We start from the raw sequence: 21003 nt of genomic DNA, 5'->3' as shown, positions 1-21003 counted from the left end.
GAGGAGCTCCTGTTAGAAAAAGAGCCCACTTTGGGCCATCACTCCACCCCAGACTGGTAATAAATTCATTTCAATTATGGCGGCATCTGTTCCCTCCATGAAGTTACCCCAACTCCATGGAATGCGCTCCCTCAGAAAGCCATCCATGGAAACGTTTCAGAAGTTTGTAAGCCCGTTTTATTTGCAAGGGTGTTTGGCGACTGAGCTGCAGGCATTTTGCACGATTCTTTACTGCAAAAGGAGTTTATGGACTGTATCGTGTTCTAATTACACAAATCATTAACCACTTTGGGATACAAAGAAAAACAGGCTATAGAGAATGTCGATAAAGAAACATGCAAGCAATGCATTATGGGATTCCTATTCTTTATCTTATTTCTAACCCTTTATAGCACCCATAATTCAATGAGGTCTTTCTTTTCTAAAGTCAATGTCACTTCATAGCCCATTGGAAATAAAACGGATCTAACCTTTTTCTTCAATCTTGAGAGGAAACTTCTTCTCCACAGATGGAAGCTCTGGCTTTGGGCCTGAATACAAATGCAACAATTATCTTACAAACACCACTGATTCTTTTCCTGAAGAGAGCATATGTCACTATTACAACTATTATTACATGTAGCCAGGGGTGGAATTCTAGCAGAAGCTCCTTTGCATATTAGTCCACACCCCTCTGCCACAGCCAATCCTCCAAGTGCTTCCAAGGCTCTTTTTTGTAAGCTCTTGGAGGACTGGCCATAGCAGGGGTGTGTGGACTAATATGCAAAGGAGCTCCTGCTAGAATTCCACCCCTGCATGTAGCTGTGTGCATGTCCATACACACACATACAGAAAGATAGACAAATACACACAGAACGACAGACAAATACATCTCCACCGGCTAGATGTATCTTCACAGATCCATTAGCAGGGCTATTTTTGCAGCAGGAGCTCCTTTGCATATTAGGCCACACACCCCTGATGTAGCCCATCTTTCAAGAGCTTACAGGGCTCTTATCCCAGGGCCTACAGTAAGCTCCAGGAGGACAGACTACATCAGGGATGTGTGGCCTGATACGCAAAGGAGTTCCTCTTACAAAAATAGCCCTGCCCGTTAAAAAACGACCGCACAAAAACAAACACGTGTGAAGATCTTGTGAAATGGACACAAAGCAACAGCAGTAAATGAAATTGTCTGAAATAATCCAACAGTGTTGCAAAGTAAAGCATTCCGTCTATATGCATTGCTTTATGTGCCGCTTGGTGATGATTCACTTCTGCTTCGAGTCATGAACTCATGCGTGTAATCCAACACTGCACGAGCCAGTATTTCAGTCTGTTGCTTAACTGTGTGTTATAACAGTGCTGTAAAACTCTGGGCCGTTTTAAACAGAAAGGCAGCGCAAAGACACCTTTAAGCAAACAAAAGGAACCTCCGCATTGCCAGTGCTCAAGCCATGTAAACTGGACTATCTCCCAGAACATATCCCAGAGGTCAATCTCTTCGGTCAGCCTGATAATCACCTATTTTACGTACCTGGACTCTTTACAGGAGGTGGTGGTTTCTTTGGCTTCTGCAATAAGGGAGAAATTTCAGTAACTCGCTCAAATGCTCGGCCAGTTCACAAGGTAAAACGGAACAGTCTACTGAATCAGACAACAAAAATAACATTCTCCTTCCATCTGCACCCCCTACCTTCCCGGTCACCTGCACATCGGATACTTTTATCAGCATGAACCGCACTGCATGTGGGCCTGAGATCCCGGATGCATCCAAGGAAGCAGCACTTCGACGAATGCACCACGGTGGTCCCAGGAGCTCTTGCCCTCCCCCCCCACTGCCTTTTCAGGCACAGAAAGTGTCCATTTCGGCTCTTGAAAAGAAGAGAAGGAACAAGAACTCCCGGGGCTACTGTGTACCTGGCTCTGGATCAAGACTTCATGGCTCAGAGAAGAATATGCTATCCAAATTATACAAAGTTGTGCTTAATACATCTGAAACTAAACCTCTAAACTTGGGTACTTGGGTCAAAGGCTACTTGGATCAGAGACGTTAATAAACATATTGATAGCTTTCAGTGGGACAGAATTTGGTGCTCATATGGTAACAGATCTAATGTTTTTAATATTAAATTCCAATTTGTAAAAATTTTTACGAGGTGGTATTGGTCTGCAGCTAGGTTACATAAATTTGTCCCTTCTATTGCACCTAGTTGCATTAAAAATTGTGGCGAGATTGCTTCATTTATACATGGATGGTGGACTTGTAAGCATATTTCAAAATTTTGGAAACAAATCCAATTTCAGATCAAACTTATTACAGGCCACTTTCTCCCTCTAAAACCGGATGTATATCTTTTACACCAGGGTTTCCCAAACTATTTTTCCCCATGGCCCGGTTATTTTTACACTTCTCCTTCGTGGCCCACTAAAATTTGGGGGTGAAGCCAGGAGACTTTGGGGTGGAGCCGGGAGACAGGAAATGATGTCCAAACAAGCCTAAAACTCTTGCAATGTTTTGTTTAGGAAAGGTAGGATAATGGTGGGATTTTGCAATGCAATTTTAAAAATAAAAAATCAAGAAAAAGCACAAGGATCACACAGCAGAAAACTAAAAATATAAAATGCTCTCATCCTGGGAAAACAGCAGGGCATTTCAAGCTTCTCCACCACCCCCAGGTCTACTCAGATTAGCAATGACAAGGAAGGAAGGAAGGAAGGAAGGAAGGAAGGAAGGAAGGAAGGAAGGAAGGAAGGAAGGAAGGAAGGAAGGAAGGAAGGAAGGAAGGAAGGAAGGAAGGAAGGAAGGAAGGAAGGAAGGAAGGAAGGAAGGAAGGAAGGAAGGAAGGAAGGAAGGAAGGAAGAGAGAGAGAGAGAAATGAAATGAAATGAAATGGAATGGCAGTGCTGGGAAAACATGAAATGGCAGGGCATCCGCCCCCAGGTCTACTCAGATTAGTAATGGGAAGGATGGAAGGAAGCAGACAAGAGAAAAGACTGACAGAAAGTACTCTGATGGTAAAGACAAAGCCCCAGAGTCGCGGTAACATCTGTAGGTGTTACGCAACAGAGTTTTAACGGCTCTACATTCTTCACCAAACCAGGGCTGCAGAGATTTTATGTCTCTTTCCTTTTTTACATTTTTAGGTTTAACATTTAGTGAACTAAGAATGTTAGATACTAGAGAATCGTAGGCTATTGTTAGCACTGAAGGATTCATTGCGGTGGTTAAAACCCTTCTAAGATTCAAAAGGGAATGAGAATTTAAAAGTAACTGAGCTGCTTGTTTAGTCTGACTATTCCAGCAGATTTTTGGTAAGGACGTAGACTCCAACAAGTGTATAGAGGGATTAAGGGAAGAGTCTGGGGAAGACTCTGTATGAAGGGTCAAGATAAGTGGAAGGTGATCACTAATAATGAGATCACCTATACAGAAATCTTTTATGTAAAATTCTAGTGAGAAAGGGACAGTAATATAATCAATTATACTGCAAAATACTGGGATTCCCAAAGTGCGTACCATATGCAGTTTTGTGTTTAGAAACAGGGGCGAATCTTGTGGAAACACAAGCATGGCTAATGTCATTTAAATACTGGCTACGGCTACATTTCCACTCTGACTCAGACAGCCTTTTATATCAACTGCTCTCAGAATCTAATTTGTCAAATTGGCTAGTATTTATTGAGAGGAAAATTAAATCTATGGGCATTGATTTAGATTCACTTCTTATGCTATCCTTAAAAGATGCTTTTTTGAAACTTAAGTTCAGAATTCTAGATATTGAAATGCAAACGTTATATAGCCTGGCCAACAAGTCTTGCTCCCCGCTGAATTTCGAACTTCCTCTCTCAGTAGGGAAATTAGCATCATATTTCTCCCCTCTGCAAGCTCCACAGCAACGGCGTGCGTTCTCGTTAACAAGATATAATGCATTACCATCTGCTATCCTATTTGGTAGATTTAACAGGATTTGAGTACTCTAATAGACACTGTCTTTGTAATTCCAAGTGTATTGAAACTATTTCCCATGTATTATTGAACTGTCCTCTTTATGATGATCTTCGTTGTATATATCTGAAAGATATCTTAGCAGATATGTTGGGCTGTGCTGATTCAGGCAAAGTCCACAAACTTTTAAATGACACTTGCGCTGAGGTAACTTTAATGGTGGCTAGATTTCTCCAACAGGCCATGGAAATATGACAGAGAATGGTTCTGGAATGACCACATTTTGTTTGTTTTAATTATTTAATTTGGCTAAACTCGACTCATATATATTTTACTTATTTTATGTATATTAGCTCCCTATGTACTCTATAATCTAGGATTTTATATTATTTATATTGCTATTTTACTGCTAAATCTGTTTTATGCCAATAAAGGCTTGCTGTTTGCTGTTGTTGACTGACAGAAAGAGAGAGAAAGACAGGAAAAGACTGACTGACAAAGAGAGAGAGAGAAGATGGGAAAGGAAGGAAGGAAGGAAGGAAGGAAGGAAGGAAGGAAGGAAGGAAGGAAGGAAGGAAGGAAGGAAGGAAGGAAGGAAGGAAGGAAGGAAGGAAGGAAGGAAGGAAGGAAGGAAGGGAGGGAGGGAGGGAGGGAGGGAGGGAGGGAGGAAGAAAGGAAAGGAAAGGAAAGGAAAGGAAAGGAAAGGAAAGGAAAGGAAAGGAAAGGAAAGGAAAGGAAAGGAAAGGAAAGGAGGAAGGAAGGAAGGAAGGAAGGAAGGAAGGAAGGAAGGAAGGAAGGAAGGAAGGGAAAGAAGGAAGGGAAAGAAGGAAGGGAAAGAAGGAAAGAAGGAAAGAAAGAAGGAAAGAAAGAAAGAAAGAAAGAAAGAAAGAAAGAAAGAAAGAAAGAAAGAAAGAAAGAAAGAAAGAAAGAAAGAAAGAAAGAAAGAAAGGGAAAAAGGTGGAAACAAATAGAGGGAAAAACAAAGAGAAAGGAAATAGGAAGGAAGGAAAAGGGAGGGGGAAAGTGAAAGAAAGGAGGGACAAAAGGAAGAAAGAAAGAAAAGAAAAGAAAAACAAAAAAACGGGATGGGAGCAACTCACCTTTAAAACTGCTGACTCTCCCTGCGCAAGCGTCTCCTTCTCCCGCCCTTCTCCACCGCTGGTAAATTTCAGGCGTTGTAAAGCTCCCCGCCCCCCTCCTCTCCACCTCCTCAGTGAGGAAAACAGTGCTGAGCTAACTCAGCAAAGGGCAGGCCGCCGGCACTTCGATGGAACCACACCTGGAACGGGCACGTGGCTAATCCCTCCCCCACACTTCCTGGATGGGAAGGAAGTGTGGGAGAGGGATTAGCCACGCAGTCGTTCCAAGCACGACTGGTTGTCTGCCGTTTTCCTTGCCGAGGAGGTGGTTGGCGGCGGGGAGGGGGGGAGCTTTACAACGCCAGAAGTTTACCAGCGGTGGAGAAGAGAGGGAGAAGGAGGCGGGGGGCGTGACGCCGCCAGGGGGGCGGTGGCAGTGGCCAGAGGACAGGAGGCCCCGGGGCCCAGCAGTGAGCCCTGCGTGGCCCAGTGCCGGGTCCCGACCCTGCAATTGGGAAATGCCGTTTTACACAATTGGAAAGACCAAGTGCTTAACAAAGGTATTGTGGAATTTATTAACATTTTGATTGCAGCAGCTAGAATGACAACAGCTGCAAACTGGGTAAACTCTTCTCCACCTTTATTAAATCAATAGTTTCACAGGCTGTGGGAATTGTTTGTTCTGAATAAAATTGCACGCAATTCTTTTGATTTTTCGACTGAGCAATATGAACATCTTGCGGTAGCTGTCCTCTGGTAAAGTACGGTATTTAACAAAATATGACATTGTACCTAACAATTTATTCTACAAAAAGCTGATCTATTTCTGATCTGTATTTAATTTTTGTTTTGTCCTTGTTTACTGTGATTTTCATGTCAGATTTGATGTATGCTAAATTGTTGACACTATAATTATTTTGTACAAAGGATAAAAAAAACACGTCATTATCGTTTTTAAAAAGACTTCACGGCAATTTATAAAGAACTAAAGATGTTTCTAAATGGTGTCGGCATACACTGGATGGGCCCAGGGCCACCTGTGGGACTGAGCTTTAGCTGGGAAGGCCATGCTTATGTAACATCCTTAACGGTTGACACACAACTAGGGCTGACTGAGAAGACAAGGCAGAAGAGCTCCCAACATTCCAGTCTTATCTATAACCTGGCACTATGCCTTACTGCATTTCTACTGTGTTTCTAATCAATAACAGAGGTAGGAGGTTCTTAGAGCCCAAAACTGGATTTAAATGGTCCAGGCGCATGCAAAGTACAATTTCTTCCTGACCAATGGACTGCTGTAAGCCTGGCAAGATCTATCAGTAGTGAAGAGCTGGCCCTCACAATGAAATTATGCAGGACGTTGCAGCCAATTAGTACGTGTGAATGCTAACATGTGGCAGCGCATCATCAAGGGTATATAAGACGGCGGCCATTTTGAAAGGAAGGCAGAGCAGCTTAGTCTTGCAGGCCGTAGCTTAGCTCTGCTCTCAAGTTCACTGCAATAAACTTTTTCCCTTCCTCCTTCACCCAAACTTCAGCTGTATGCCTTTTATTGGCGAAAGACATTCTAATCTACAGATCTGTACAACAACTGGGGAAGGCAATGGCAAACCACCCCATAAAAAGTCTGCTGAGAAAATGGCGTGATGCGACGTCATCCCAGAGTCGGAAATACTGGTGCTTGCACAGCGTTACAACAACCCCTCCCTTGTAATTTTGCCCCTAGTCTAACCTACTCCATCTCACTGGCTTCTTTTATTCCACAAGCAAAAGGCAGTTAGAGCTGCCTTCCCCACCAGCCTTGGAAATCAGTGTAGTCTCGCACTACTGCACTGAACTGTAATTTTATATTGCAATGGTCAATGGCCACATGCAATAAAACTATCACTTACCTACCCACCCACTAAACTGAAATTTACCTAGCTTGTTCTTGCCAATGCATTTAAAAGCCAATAAGAGAAGATGAATATTGATTGTAATCAGAGGTGGAATTCTAGCAGGAGCTGCTTTGCATATTAGGCCACACACCCCTGAGGTTGCCAGTCTTCCAAGAGCTTACAAAAAAGAGCCTTGTGTGTTCTTGGAGGATTGGCTACATCAGGGAGGTAAGGCCTAATATGCAAAGGAGCTCCCGCGAGAATTCCAGCCCTGATTGTAATACCCTTTGACAGATAGGTGCAATTTCAGGACATAAAGGGAAGGACCCTATACATTCGTTTCACTTACAGAAGAGACTTCATCTGAAGCAAGTTGTCTTGCTCTGCAGAAAAAGGTTCCATCAGTAAAGAAACAGATTCACAGAACAAAATTTGGCTGGCATTAAGTGACTTAAATCTGAACAGCAAGCCTGCTAGTGAAAGCTAGGACTGTATCCCCTTCAATGTGACTGTAAATGTCACACTGACTCTCTTGCTTTTGTATCTGCTTTGGAGCTGACTTCACGCAGTTTTTCTTTAGGCAACAGCAAGCAAGAACTTACAGGGAAGTCTTTATTTGATTCATAGATCTGAACAGCAAAGTTGTCCGGGAAAACGCCTTCTTTACCATTAAGCTCTCCTTTCCACCATCCCGGCTCTCCGGTATGCTAGAACAAACAGCGGTTAGTTCACTTCAAGCGTTGCTGAATTTGTTTTCATTTAAGGTAACAGGCACAAAATGTATAAAACAAAACATGCCCCAAACCAACAGAGCCAGGGCTTTCGTTTTTGAGCAGGAATGCACAGAAACGCAGTTCTGACTGGCTTGGCATCAGGCAGTGCGGCCTGATAGGCAAATGAGTTCCTGCTGGCCTTTTTTTACAAAAAAGCCCTGTGCGCAACAATGGTGATGTCAGGGGTGTGGCCTAATATGCAAATGAGGTCCTGCTGGGCTTTTCTACAAAGAAAAAAGTCCTGAATAGAGCTATTATTTTTGAAGTATTAACTCTTCTGGGTGGTGACTGGTGTGATGCCGAGTCAGAGATGAAAACACTAAATAGGGGTGTGCGTTCATTTTACCCAAACAAACAAAATCCTTGAGAAAATACCTTATTAGTATTTTTTTTTCCCCAGGTTTTTTTAAGCCAAAAAGAAACTAGAGTTTCATTTCAGCTACTAATATAGCTGAGCCCAAATAAAAGCCGATATTATTCAACTTTTATTCGGGCTCAGCTATGAGAAAGAATTAAAAGAGACCATGGCCTTCTGAGTTCACCCATTGAGTCGTGCACCAGTGGAAAAGCTTGGAGAAGGCATTTGAGACCATGGTCTCTTTAAATGCCTTTCACTCGCTGAGTCTCGCTGCTGCCACTACAGCAATGGCAGAGCGAGAGAAATGCCTTCTCCAAGTCGCACTGCCTCTGCTCTACTGGATAACCCATCAAGCGAATTCAGAAGGCATTTCAAGAGACAATGGTCTCTTAAAATGCCTTCTCATAGCTGAGACCATATAAAGAGACCATGGTCTGTTTTCTGAATGTCTTCCCCCCCTCCATTTAAAGTAATGGAGGATGCAAGTACCTTCTTTGGTGGATCACAGAACTGAATCTCCTGGTCCAATTTTTTTAAAACTTGGGAGGAGGGGAATTTAAGGACAGGCACCAGCAGCTATTTTGAAAATCTGGTATCCCACCTCAAAAAACAGCTCCCCCAGAGCCCCAAATTGATTCTCCATTATATCCTAGGTCCCCATAATACAGTCAAAAAAATTCAGGTTTCCTGAATATTTCCCAAATCTGAATACTCTACTGGTATTGGGCTTTGGGAATATCAGAAGATACTGACATTTTTCAGCTTCAATATACCTGAATCCAAAAAATACCATTTGGGGTTGTTTTTTTCCACACCCCTACCTCTAAACACTGAAACATTTAGATTTGCCTATGAAGCCCTGACCTGGATGGCTCAGGCTAGCCCCAAACCTTCTCCGATCTCAAAAGCTAAGCAGGGTCAGCCCCACTTAGCACCTGGAAGGGAGACCACCAAGGAAGTCCAGGACTGCAATGCAGAGACGGGCAATGTTCATCTCTTGCCTTGAAAACCCCTTGAGGGGATCACTGTAAGTTGGCTGTGACCTGATGGGACTTTCCACCACTGCATTTCCCTATGAAAGCCAGTTTGGTGTAATGGCTAAGTGTGTGGACTCTTATTTGGGAGAACTGGGTTTGATTCCCCACTCCTCCACTTGCAGCTGCTGGAACGGCCTTGGGTCAGCCAGAGCTCTCGCAGAATTGTCCTTGAAAGGGCAGCTTCTGGGAGAGTTCTCTCAGCCCCACCCACCTCACAGGGTGTCTGTTATGGGGGGAGAAGATATAGGAGATTGTAAGCTGCTCTGAGACTATGATTCAGAGAGAAGGGCGAGGTATAAATCTGCAGTCTTCTTCTTCTATGGAACAGTCATGACGCTCCTAAACATTAACCCTAAATGCCACCAGCACTGGACACCATCCAAAGATCACTGTTACAAGATGCTTCGCTTGGTCTCTTTCCTTTCAGTCTCTTACCTTACTTATTAATAGGATAATATCGCCTTCTTTAAAACTGAGCTCATCCTCATTGGCGCCCTCATAGGCAAACAAGGTCTTGCAATATTCTTTAACTGAAAGGAAGCAATGTGAAATTAAGCTCGCTTCAGGTATTGCCAACAACATGCATTTTAAAAAATCAACAATGCATTATTTAGAGAAGAGCGACCATACTAAAATGTGCTTTGTTTACGTGGACGTACTTGCTCACACTACTAAAAAAAAAAAATCAGGGAGATTATTGTACAACACTTGACACGCTCCTGCTATGTTTAGTTAGCACCAGGGGACTGGGGGCTAAGGGTGCCAACTCCTGCTTCGGAAATTCCTCCGGAGGGCAAGGTTTCTTGGGAATCTCAGAAGGGTATAATTCCATAGAGTCCAACCTCCAAAACAGTCACTTCCTCCAGGGGAGCTGTAAGCTGGAGATCAGCTGTACTTCTGGGAGAAGTCCAGGCCCCACCATAAAGTTTTACAAGAAGCGAGACTCCCACTGCAAACAAGAGGACAGAGACAAAACCAAAAGAAGAGTACAGCCGTCACAGGCGCTTAACTACAGCCAGGGCTCTTTTCCTAGCAGGAGCTCCTCTGCGTATCAGGCTACGCCCCCTGATGTAGCCAATCCTTCAAGAGCTTAGAGGGCTCTTTGTACAGGGCCTACTGGAAGCTCCAGGAGGATTGGCTACAGCAGAGGGGCGTGGCTTACTATGCAGAGGAGCTGCTGCTAGAATTCCACCCCTGCAGCCAATCCTCCAAGGGCTTAGAGGGCTCTTAGTACAGGGCCTACTGTAAACTCCAGGAGGATTGGCTACAGCAGAGGGGCGTGGCCTAATATGCAGAGGAGCTGCTGCTAGAATTCCACCCCTGTAGCCAATTCTCCAAGGCCTTAGAGGGCTCTTAGTACAGGCCTACTGTAAGCTCCAGGAGGATTGGCTACAGCAGAGGGGCATGGCCTAATATGCAGAGGAGCTGCTGCTAGAATTCCACCCCTGTAGCCAATCCTCCAAGGGCTTAGAAGGCTCTTTGTACAGGGCCTACTGTAAGCTCCAGGAGGATTGGCTACAGCAGAGGGGCGTGGCCTAATATGCAGAGGGGCTGCTGCTAGAATTCCACCCCTGTAGCCAATCCGCCAAGGCCTTAGAGGGCTCTTAGTACAGGGCCTACAGTAAGCTCCAGGAGGATTGGCTACAGCAGAGGGGCGTGGCCTAATATGCAGAGGAGCTGCTGCTAGAATTCCACCCCTGTAGCCAATCCTCCAAGGGCTTAGAAGGCTCTTTGTACAGGGCCTACCGGAAGCTCCAGGAGGATTGGCTACATCGGGCGGAGATGGTAGCCTCATATGCAGAGAAGCTCCTGCTAGAAAAAGCCCTGAGTACAACACAACCAGTGTTCCCTCTAAGCTGAGTTAGTGTGAGCTAGCTCACAGATTCTTAGCCTCCAGCTCCCACATTTTTGTCTTAGCTCAGGAAGGATGACCCCAGAGCACAATTAATTTATGCAGGAGCTCACAACTTTAATACCAGTAGCTCAAAAGGTAGAATTCTCGCTCACAAGACTCTGCAGCTCAGCGGGAAGATCGAACACAACCAAAATTATTTTTTTTATCAACTATGTAATTATATAATCAATTAACCGATAAAGCAGCTAAACCATTTCAGCGTAGGTAACGCAATTCTGCACCTGCGAACACCTTCGCGCGACCGGGAATTGTTTGTTATGAACAGAAGGCATCATTATTAATTATTGCTGTGAGCTTCTGTGACTGGAAGAATTTTTATACATGAGATTACATTAATTACACTGAAATTGCTCAGATACTTAATTGGCTAACTGATTACATAATTACACGGGCGACTAAAAAAAAAATGGTTTCATTGGCGTCAAACGCTTGTGACGCCTACACACTCGGTTGCTGTTGTTTTTTGTCTCGACCCACCAGAAAGTTGCCAAAGCTAAAGAGGACTTATGCAGACCACTGAATGGGCATTTTCTCTGCCTAGAACAGGGGCGGGGAACGGCAGGCCAGAGGACCGTTTACAGCCTTCGAGATCACTTGGTCTGGCCCTCAGCGAATGCTGGGCCGAGTCCCCCCGCTCTCATGGGCATTGTGAAGGACTGCTGCTGGGATATGTGGGTGACTTTAAAGGTCTGCTAGGAGCAGCTGGAGGGAGGGAGGGAGGGGTGGGAGCCAGCTACTACCAGCTCAATTTACACGCGATTATCCCAGATGGTGTGGCCTAATATGCTAATATTAGGGGATGTTGTCTAATATGCTTGGACCTTGGCATTTCCCTAGGGCAGCAGGTCGGTGTGTGTGTGTGATGAATGAGGCTCTCCCCACATGACTTCAAATAGAAAAAACAATTATCTGCATTAATTTTGCCAGCCTGAATCGTTTTCCCTCGGCGGACCGCTGTTTTTTAAGTTGATCATTTTGTATGGCCCGCGAATGATGTTATAAATATCCAAACGGCCCTTGGCAAGAAAAAAGGTTTCCCGCCCCTGGCCTAGAAGGTAGGAGAAGAGTGAGGATTCATAAGCAGGAAAGGGGAGTTACGCTGTAGCCGTGGTGGAGAAGCAGCTAATGGCAAGCTAGGAGTCATCTAAAAGTTTTGCAGAAAATCTGGGTGGTGGGGAGAGAGACAAAGACTGTGTGGTCAAGCTGTCGGGTGTGAAAGATCAGCAGCAGTTCCAGGTATATGTTATTCATAGGATGTGAATGTATAGTACAAACCAGGCCTTGAATTCAGCAGGAGCTCACAGGAATGCAGCTCCTGAACCTTTCTGAGGGTTTCCCCTCCTCCTCCCCACCTACCTTGTCCATTGAATAGCAGGTGCAGCTGCATAACAATCCCTGGATTAGGAGAGCGGGCAGCCAGCCAGCCAGCCACCAGGGGCTTTGCCACATACCCCACAGCCTTCATTGACCCCTGGAGAAGCCCACGCCACCCTTTCTCCACTTCTTATGTGATTTTGGGCGGCAGGTGGCTTTTGACTGGGGTGGCGGTCCAGGAGAGCCCCAGTTGAGCGAGGCCTGTATGAGCTGGCTGGATCTCTAGCCAGCCCAAGCAGGCCTTGCTCATCCAGGGCTCTCCTTTCTTGCGTCTGGTTGCTGCTAGCTGGTGAGGAGGGGTGGTTGGATATGATAATGAGTTATACTAATGAGCTCCACCACCTATTTTTCTCCAAAATGACCCCTGGTACAAGCTGATTGGAAAGGCAAAATTGTTAACAACTTGTTGTCACCTACAAACTTTCCCCTCCGCCACTGCTGAACAGATAGAGCTGCTGCGATGTCATGGCACGTTCACAAACATTCTAACTGCTGAAAGAAAAGGTCTCAAATGATGATGAATCTAAAGGGGAAATGAAAAGTGGCTTTGGCTAGAAAAATAAAAAAAACACCCCTACGTGGGCCCTAGGTAGAGGAGAACCTGTCTGCTGCTCGAAGGAAGCAAAAACACAGGCCAGAGGGCTTGGCAGAAAGAGATGGTGAGGCGAGGAGAGGGACGAGTAGGAAATGGGGACTATGTGTTTGTTCCCCTTCTTTGAGCCCAAGCAGAAGCCAGGCTGAAAGAAGGGGAACACACACAGCATTATGAGCTGGTGCAGGGTAACAGCTACAAGAATGAGCTGTGACCCAGGAGGGGCCCGGGCCAAATCTCACTTCTGAATAGGGGTGGAATTCTTGCAGGAGCTTCTTTGCATATTAGGCCACACACCCCTGATGTAGCCAATCCTCCAAGAGCTTACGAAAAAGAGGCTTTTAAGCTCTTGGAGAATTGGCTTCATCAGGGGTGTGTGGCCTAATATGCAAAGGAGCTCCTGCTAGAATTCCACCCTCGCTTCTGCCACAAGCACAGGAGGCAGGCTTTGGCAAGATGCTCTCATTTAGAGAGCTGGTGTACTACTGCTCCACCCCCCTAAAGCAGTGGCCCCCAACCTTTTTTGTTCCCGGGACTGGCTCCAGGGCCAGCCGGCGCACCGCAGCCCCAGAGCCGACAGGGTGGGGGCACCCAATTCGGCCTCCCTCCCACGGTGCCTCCTCCTCCCGTTTCCTCCTTCCTCCTCTGCCTTGCCCCCCGCAGCCTCACTGCCCCTCCCCCCGTGCAGCGTCGCTGTCCCCCGTTTTCACCATTTTAAGGCTGGGGAAGGGGCCATGAAGCGCCTTCCAGGCTGACCTCCCCCCCCGCTAATCAGTTGATCCAATTGGCGGGGGAAACCGCAGCAGCGCGGCTGTTTCAGGTCACTCGCCGTCGAAGTTTTCCCCAATTGGATCAGCTGATCGGCGGGGGGGAGGGAGGTCAGCCGGGAAGGCGCTTCACGGCCCCTTCCCCGGCCTTAAAATGGTGAAAACAGGGCACGGCGAGGCTGCACAGGGGAAGGTGAGGCGGGGGGGCGGGCGGCTGTGCAGCCCACTTGGAAACAGGCCATGGACCGGTATCAGGGGTTTGGGGACCCCTGCCCTAAAGGAGCTGCTGAAAAAAGCTCACATTTTTATTCCACTGTTACGCTCACGCCAACCCTTTGAGATCAGGATGAGAGTGCCCGAGTGGCCCTGGGCAAACCTTATGCGGCAGGGATCTGAAATCAAGCTTCCAAGTGCCCAGTCTAACCTTCTAACCTGGGCTCCCCAACCTCTGTTAGCCTATGGGCACGTTTGGAATTCTGAGAGGGGATGGCGAGCACTACCCTAAAATGGCTGCCGCAGACAGTGTGGCCAAACCTAAAATGGCTGCCACAGGAGGCAGAGCTGATTGAATACTTCCCTTCTCACACCTCCTGTGGAGAATGGAAGCCTGAAGGGGAAATGGAATCACATGCTTCCTAAGAGAAGCCTAGTTGCTGACCAGGAGAAAACCCTTTTATTTGAATAAGGGTGGCTAACAACAAGGCCTGCCTTGCAACGAAAACCGCAGTGGACTCCAAGGAAAGCAGTGCTGGGCAGACTACTGGGAATCCTGCTCTAATCTCTACACCAGGGGTGGCCAAACTGTGGCTCGGGAGCCACATGTGGCGCTTTCACATATCGTTAGGCTCTCAAAGTCTCCGCCCTCTCGACTGGCTCAGAGAAGGCACCTCTCTCTTTAAATCACTTCTCCAAGCCAGTCAAAAGGGCGGTGGGGGCTTTGAGCCACACTGTATGTGAGTAAGCCATATGTGGCTCACGAGCCACAGTTTGGAGAAGGCTCGGAGAAGGCATCTGTCTCTTTAAATCACTTCTCCAAGCCAGTCAAAAGGGCGGTGGGGGCTTTGAGCCACACTGTATGTGAGTAAGCCATATGTGGCTCACGAGCCACAGTTTGGAGAGGGCTCGGAGAAGGCATCTGTCTCTTTAAATCACTTCTCCAAGCCAAACCATCTGATGGATTAGAGAAGGCATTTAAAGTTAAAGTTGCTTTCTTTCTACTTCTACCTCTCTCCTCCATCTTCCTTCCTTCCTTCCAGTCTTGCAGCTCTCAAATATCTGACATTTACTCTACATGGCTCTTACATTAAACAAGTTTGGCCACCCCTGCTCTACACTATAGCAGCTCTTAGAATTACTGAGAGAACAAATACTGAAAATGTTGCATACATGCTAAATACTTCCAGGTGGGCAGCCGTGGTGGTCTGAAGCAGCAGAACAAAGCAGGTGTCAAGTAGCCCAACAAACTTCCATTCAGAATGTAAGCTTTCGTGAGCATGCATGAAAGAAATGCCCTCATTTTGACCCAGGCTTATTAGCAATAGATTAACAGACCTTCTCACATTCTGACATGTTGCTGATTTATTGGTTTCCCACGCCAATGCAACCCAGATCAAAGGTTCTCTGAGTTTGTTAATTTTGTTGTTGTTCAGTCACACAGTCGAGTCCGACTCTTTGCGACCCCATGGACAAAGTCACGCCAGGCCCTCCTGTCTTCCACCATCCTCTGAAGTCTGCTCAAATTCGTGTTAGTAACGCTGTCCAGCCATCTCCTCTTTTGCCGTCCCCTTCTTCTTTTGCCTTCTGTCTTTCCCAGCATCAGGGTCTTCTCCAGGGAGTGCTCCCTTCTCATTTGGTGGCCAAAGTATTTCAGCTTCAGCTTCATCATCTGACCTTCCAGTGAAGAGTCTGCGTTGATTTCATGTTAGTCACATCAGTAACGCTGTCCAGCCATCTCCTCTTTTGCCGTCCCCGTCTTCTTTTGCCTTCTGTCTTTCCCAGCATCAGGGTCTTCTCCAGGGAGTGCTCCCTTCTCATTGGGTGGTCCAAGTATTTGAGCTTCAGCTTCAGCATCTGACCTTCCAGGGAACAGTCTGGGTTGATTTCCCTTAGGACTGACTGATTCGATCTTCTTGCAGTCCAAGGGACTCTCAAGATTCTTCTCCAGCACCACATCTCGAAAGCATCTATTCTTCTGCGCTCGGCCTTCCTTATGGTCCAGCTCTCACAGCCATACATTACTACTGGGAATACCATCGCTTTGACTATACAGACTTTTGTTGGCAGGATGATGTCTCTACTTTTTATTATACTGCCCAGGTTCGCCACAGCTGTCCTCCCAAGGAGCAAACGTCTTTTAATTTCATGGCTACAGTCACCATCTGCAGTGATCTTGGATCCCAGAAATGTGTTAATTTTACTATTCTGCTATTGGATTTTAACTTGGTACCAACTTTGCATTCCAAACCCAAGCTACATGTAACTCTGCTTACTGTACCTCATTCCACACGAAAGCTTACATTCTGAATAAAAGTTTGTTAGTCTTGGAGGTACTCCTTGACTCCTGCTTTGTTCTCAATCTAAATACTGTTATTATCGGTAGAGTTACAAGCACAAACTGGGGGGAAGGACAGATGAGGAGGTACAGAACTAAGGGAATGGTGAGCCACTGAAGAAGTATTCAAGGACTGGAGAAGGAGAGGGACTAGGAGAAAACCTCACCCAGGGCCCGAGTGAGAAAGAGCGTGTGCTGTTGGCACATAGATGGCACAAGGGCCCCAGAGCGTCTTTCTTGATCGCCCGAGCAGAAAGAAACCAACCCACATGAGAAGTACCTGGGAAAGCACTGGAGAAAAAGGATGAGGCAGATGCTAAGCGTTCCAAGTCAAACCATGGAAGATCTTTTACCTGAAGGGCTTTATACAGAAGCTGACAAAGCTAAAATGAAAAAGAAATAAACACGTACCTTTTTGTTTGGTTTCCGCTTCTGCTTTTGCTGCCTCGGTCGCAGCTTCTGATTTTGTTACGCTAGGAAACTGGGTAAGCTTTGGTCCGGGCGGATGACTAGGTAAGGGCTGTGTGAATTCGGGTGATAAAAGTTAAAAACAAAAATGAGAATCGGCCACCAAGGTCTCGGAATTTCTTCTTTCTCGCGCTTTGAGTTGCTTCTGCCTTACCCTGCCCAGCTAGCTCACTTCTACTATTCTTTTTAAATGTACATCTATAAAGCCAGTCTCCAAACTTTCAAAGTACTTTGATTTCAGAGACTCAGCTCTATTCTCATTCTGCACAATGGGGGGGTAAAAAGAGAATCCTTCACCCCATTCTCCAGTAGACAGTCTGGGCCTGAGAGAACAAGGGCAGCTAGAAACAAGTCCAGTAGCGTCTCAGAGACTGAACAAGATTTTGGGCGAAAGCTCCAGCTTTTTAAAGCACAGCCCCATTTCTCAGATACAAAGGCAGCTTTTGACTCTCGAAAACCTGTGCCCCCAAAATCTGGCTGCTCTCTGAAGTGCTGCTGGACTCGTCTCAAGCTGTTCGACCGCAGACTGACAGAGCGGCCCTCTGAAACGGAATGAGGCAAAACTCGCGCAGCCAACTGCAAGACTTCTCCAAGAGCCATCAACCGACAAGACTATCCCCGCACTAAAAGCATGTTTAAAAGTGACGGGGTGGGATCCTAGCAGGAGCTCCTTTGCATATTAGGCCACACACCCCTGATGTAGCCAGTCCTCCGAGAGCTTGCAAGGCTCTTTTTTGTAAGCTCTTGGAGGATTGGCTCCATCATGGGGGTGTGGCCTAAAATGCAAAGGAGCTCCTGCTAGGATCCCACCCCTGAAAAGTGAACATGCAGGTTTATATCAAGAGCGGCCAAACTGTGGGTCAGGAGCCACACGTGGATCTTTCACACATACTGGTTGGCTCTTGAAGCTCCTCCCCCTCTCCCTCCCTTTCTCTCTCTAAATCACTTCTCCAAACCAAGTCAGTCCAGTGACCTGGAGAATGCATTTAAAGTTAATATTGCTCTCTTTCCACCTCTCTTTCCCTCCTTCCATCTATCTATTTGTCTTCTTCCCTTCCTTCCTTCTTTCCCTCCCTCCAACATCTGACATTCACGTCTTGTGGCTCTCGAACACCTGACATTTATTCTACATGGCGTCAAGCATGCCATTTCTACATGCTATTTCTAATGGTGTTCCGCAGACAAGCCAGTTACAAAGCCGTTACATGCCATTTTCAGTCATGAGGTGCTGCTAGAGTGCACTGCCATAGATCAGCGTTATTTATTTATTTATTTATTTATATTGGGATTTATACCCCGCCCTTCGCACCGAAGTGTCTCAGTTATCCAAAGAGAACAGTGGAATCACGGAGCGAGATAACCAGATGGGCATTTAGGGGCGGATTGGAGGTGTCCTGAATCAGGTTGGCCCAAAAAGAGATGCCCTTAAGCCTCCATGTGCTCCCCGGTGAGGCGGCCCCACCCCATCTGCAAGGCACCTTGGCCTGTTCAGACGGGGAGGCGCCTTAGAAGCCAGACTGCTCTTCCCCACTTCCCCAGAAGAGTCAAGCGCTAGTACGCTCATGTGCTCAAGTGCTCTGGCAAGGTTTTTTTTTTTTTTTTTTAAAGTCTCACTTGCGCCCTTCTACTTCCAGAAGAGAGCCAGTTTGGTGTAGTGGTGAAGTGTGTGGACTCTTATCTGGGAGAACCAGGTTTGATTCCCCACTCCTTCACTTGCACCTGCTAGCATGGCTTTGGGTCAGCCATAGCTTTCTTATCTGGGAGAACAGGGTTTGATTCCCCACTCCTCCACTTGCAGCTGCTGGAATGGCCCTGGGTCAGCCATAGCTCTCTTATCTGGGAGAACGGGGTTTGATTCCCCACTCCTCCACTTGCAGCTGCTGGAATGGCCCTGGGTCAGCCATAGCTCTCTTATCTGGGAGAACGGGGTTTGATTCCCCACTCCTCCACTTGCAGCTGCTGGAATGGCCCTGGGTCAGCCATAGCTCTCTTATCTGGGAGAACGGGGTTTGATTCCCCACTCCTCCACTTGCAGCTGCCGGAACGGCCTTGGGTCAGCCATAGCTCTGGCAGAGGTTGTCCTTGAAAGGGCAGCTTCTCGGAGAGCTCTCTCAGCCCCACCCACCTCACAGGGTGTCTGTTGTGGGGGAGGAAGGGAAAGGAGACTGTGAGCCACTCTGTGACTCTTCGGAGTGGAGGGCGGGATATAAATACAATATCTTCATCTTCTTCAGATGCCAGAGAGGCGACTGATGTGTGGCTCAAATGTTTGCTACCACTTCCACAGTGGCAGCTTTTTGAGCTGCTTTGAGGCCACGAGAGGACGGGATGAGCATGGGATAGGGACGGGCAGCAGATCTTTGTGTGTGGAAGGACTTTTTGGGTCAATTTCTCTGAGTCGGCCCAAAGTGCTGGTCTGTAATCACCCCCCAGTGACAGAAGGCCACATGAGAACGAAGAGCAGAAGCACCACTGAGATACTGAATGTTCTGTCTTATATTCCGGAGTTCCCAGAGCTTTGTCATACGCAGCACAGCCACGGCCACGGCAATGGATTCAATTTCAGACGCTGACGCCGCAATACCTTATCTGGCTTCTTCTCTTCCGAATCGCTACTGGGCGATCTGGTCTTCAGCTTCACTGAGCCTTCCTTGAAAATGTCTCCGAATCCAACGCCTCGGATTTTCTTTGGCTGGGCAATCTGTGCGTTTCCAGGCTCGTTCCCATTTCCTGGTGAAGTGACAGGCAAGACGAGGCCAGTAAAAACAGCCTCTGGAAAGTTAAGGGGAGGGAAAGAAGCCAGAATGAACACCTCTCTGGAAAGAGAGTTCTTAGCCCTTGCTAACTACAGCTGAGCTCCGACATCCAGGGGTGGAATTCTAGCAGAAGCTCCTTTGCATATTAGGCCACGCCCCCCTGATGTAGCCAATCTTCCAAGAGCTTACAAAAAAAGAGCCTTGTAAGCTCTTGGGAGGATTGGTTACATAAGGTGGGGGAGTGGCCTAATATGCAAAGGAGCTCCTGCCAGAATTGCACCCCTGCCGACATCACGGTCTGTTTTGGGCTTGCGTCCCCCTCTTTCCCCTCACAGACGCCACTTCCCTCCTGCGCCTTCCTGATTCGTGGTATTCGCAGTTCGCCTGTGATGTCCCAACTGGGCAAGCGGACGGATTTTTGCAAACCACAAAAGAAAAACCACTTAAAATTGTGATTTATTATTTTGATTTGGAGGAGGATCGCAGCTGGCCGCAACCACAGCCTAAACGTCACAGCACCACTTTGCAAGTCAAGGAACACAAGGGGGAACCGTGGCATGGGAAGGAAGGAAGAACACGCATGAGCCCAAAGCAACATTCATGGGACAAAACCGTGGTGCATTTTCGCTGGCAAGGAAGTTTTTGAGTGCAAGTGTGCTTATCAACAGCTTATCAAGAGTTTGAGCAGGAGCGGTATCGGTTGTTTGCTTTCCAATTAGATAAGCTCCTGCCTTGATAGGTTCATTAACAATTTGCTCCCAGTCTCCTGCCACACCTCGGACAGGATGCGGTTCCGCTCTCTGGGTGCAAACGTGTCGCAATCCCATCATCACTTCTCACAATGCCCTGACCCCACCGGAACAAAGAGATTTCAAAGAGGCAAAGGAAAGAACAGTGCAGTGGGACGAAAATTGCATTCCTTAAAAAAAAAATCAATTAAAGCCCCCAACGTTTTGCACGATATAAAAACAAGAAACTAAAAAAACCCACACAACAAATCAGAGACAAAAAAAGAAAAGGTAAGGGTAGTCCCCTGTGCAAGCACCAGTCGTTTTCGACTCTGGGGTGACGTTGCTTTCACAACGTTTTCATGGCAGACTTTTTACGGGGTGGTTTGCCATTGCCTTCCCCAGTCATCTACACTTTCCCCCAGCAAGCTGGGTACTCATTTTACCCACCTCAGAAGGATGGAAGGCTGAGTCAACCTGGAGCCGGCTACCTGAACCAGCTTCCGCTGGGATCGAACTCAGGTCGTGAGCAGAGGGCTCCGACTGCAGTACTGCAGCTTTACCACTCTGTGTCATGGGGCTCTTTGACAAAAGTAACAGAACGAATACTAAAAACCTGATACGATATATGTTCAGAATTGTAAGATCACAATTCTTGTAATCTTGCCATTCTTCAAGCACCTATAAATGTGGTTTTCACCATTCAAAATAGAAGAGAAAACTGTATTCCATCGGTTAATAAACCCTGTGTGTTTCGCACTGAGCTTCCATCAGGGGGATCTGCGGAATACGGAATTTTG

General features: G+C 46.7%; 1 protein-coding gene across 1 annotated transcript in view; it reads right to left on the bottom strand.

Annotated features, from left to right (window-relative positions):
* The window catches only part of CD2AP (CD2 associated protein), a 160809-nt gene that overhangs the window by 33976 nt on the left and 105830 nt on the right, over positions 1-21003 (bottom strand). Inside the window, exons 6-11 of the mRNA XM_060231337.1 lie at positions 19304-19491; positions 16663-16771; positions 9488-9582; positions 7487-7591; positions 1517-1553; positions 471-530 (exon numbers count right to left, since the gene is read on the bottom strand). Coding sequence (XP_060087320.1) covers positions 471-530; positions 1517-1553; positions 7487-7591; positions 9488-9582; positions 16663-16771; positions 19304-19491 — 594 coding nt within the window. The remainder of the gene's footprint in view (positions 1-470; positions 531-1516; positions 1554-7486; positions 7592-9487; positions 9583-16662; positions 16772-19303; positions 19492-21003) is intronic.

This window comes from Heteronotia binoei, chromosome 1, assembly GCF_032191835.1.
Source record: "Heteronotia binoei isolate CCM8104 ecotype False Entrance Well chromosome 1, APGP_CSIRO_Hbin_v1, whole genome shotgun sequence".
Lineage (NCBI taxonomy): Eukaryota > Metazoa > Chordata > Lepidosauria > Squamata > Gekkonidae > Heteronotia > Heteronotia binoei.
Note: the sequence above shows the minus strand (reverse complement) of the source record. Positions and strands in the feature narration are given on the sequence as shown.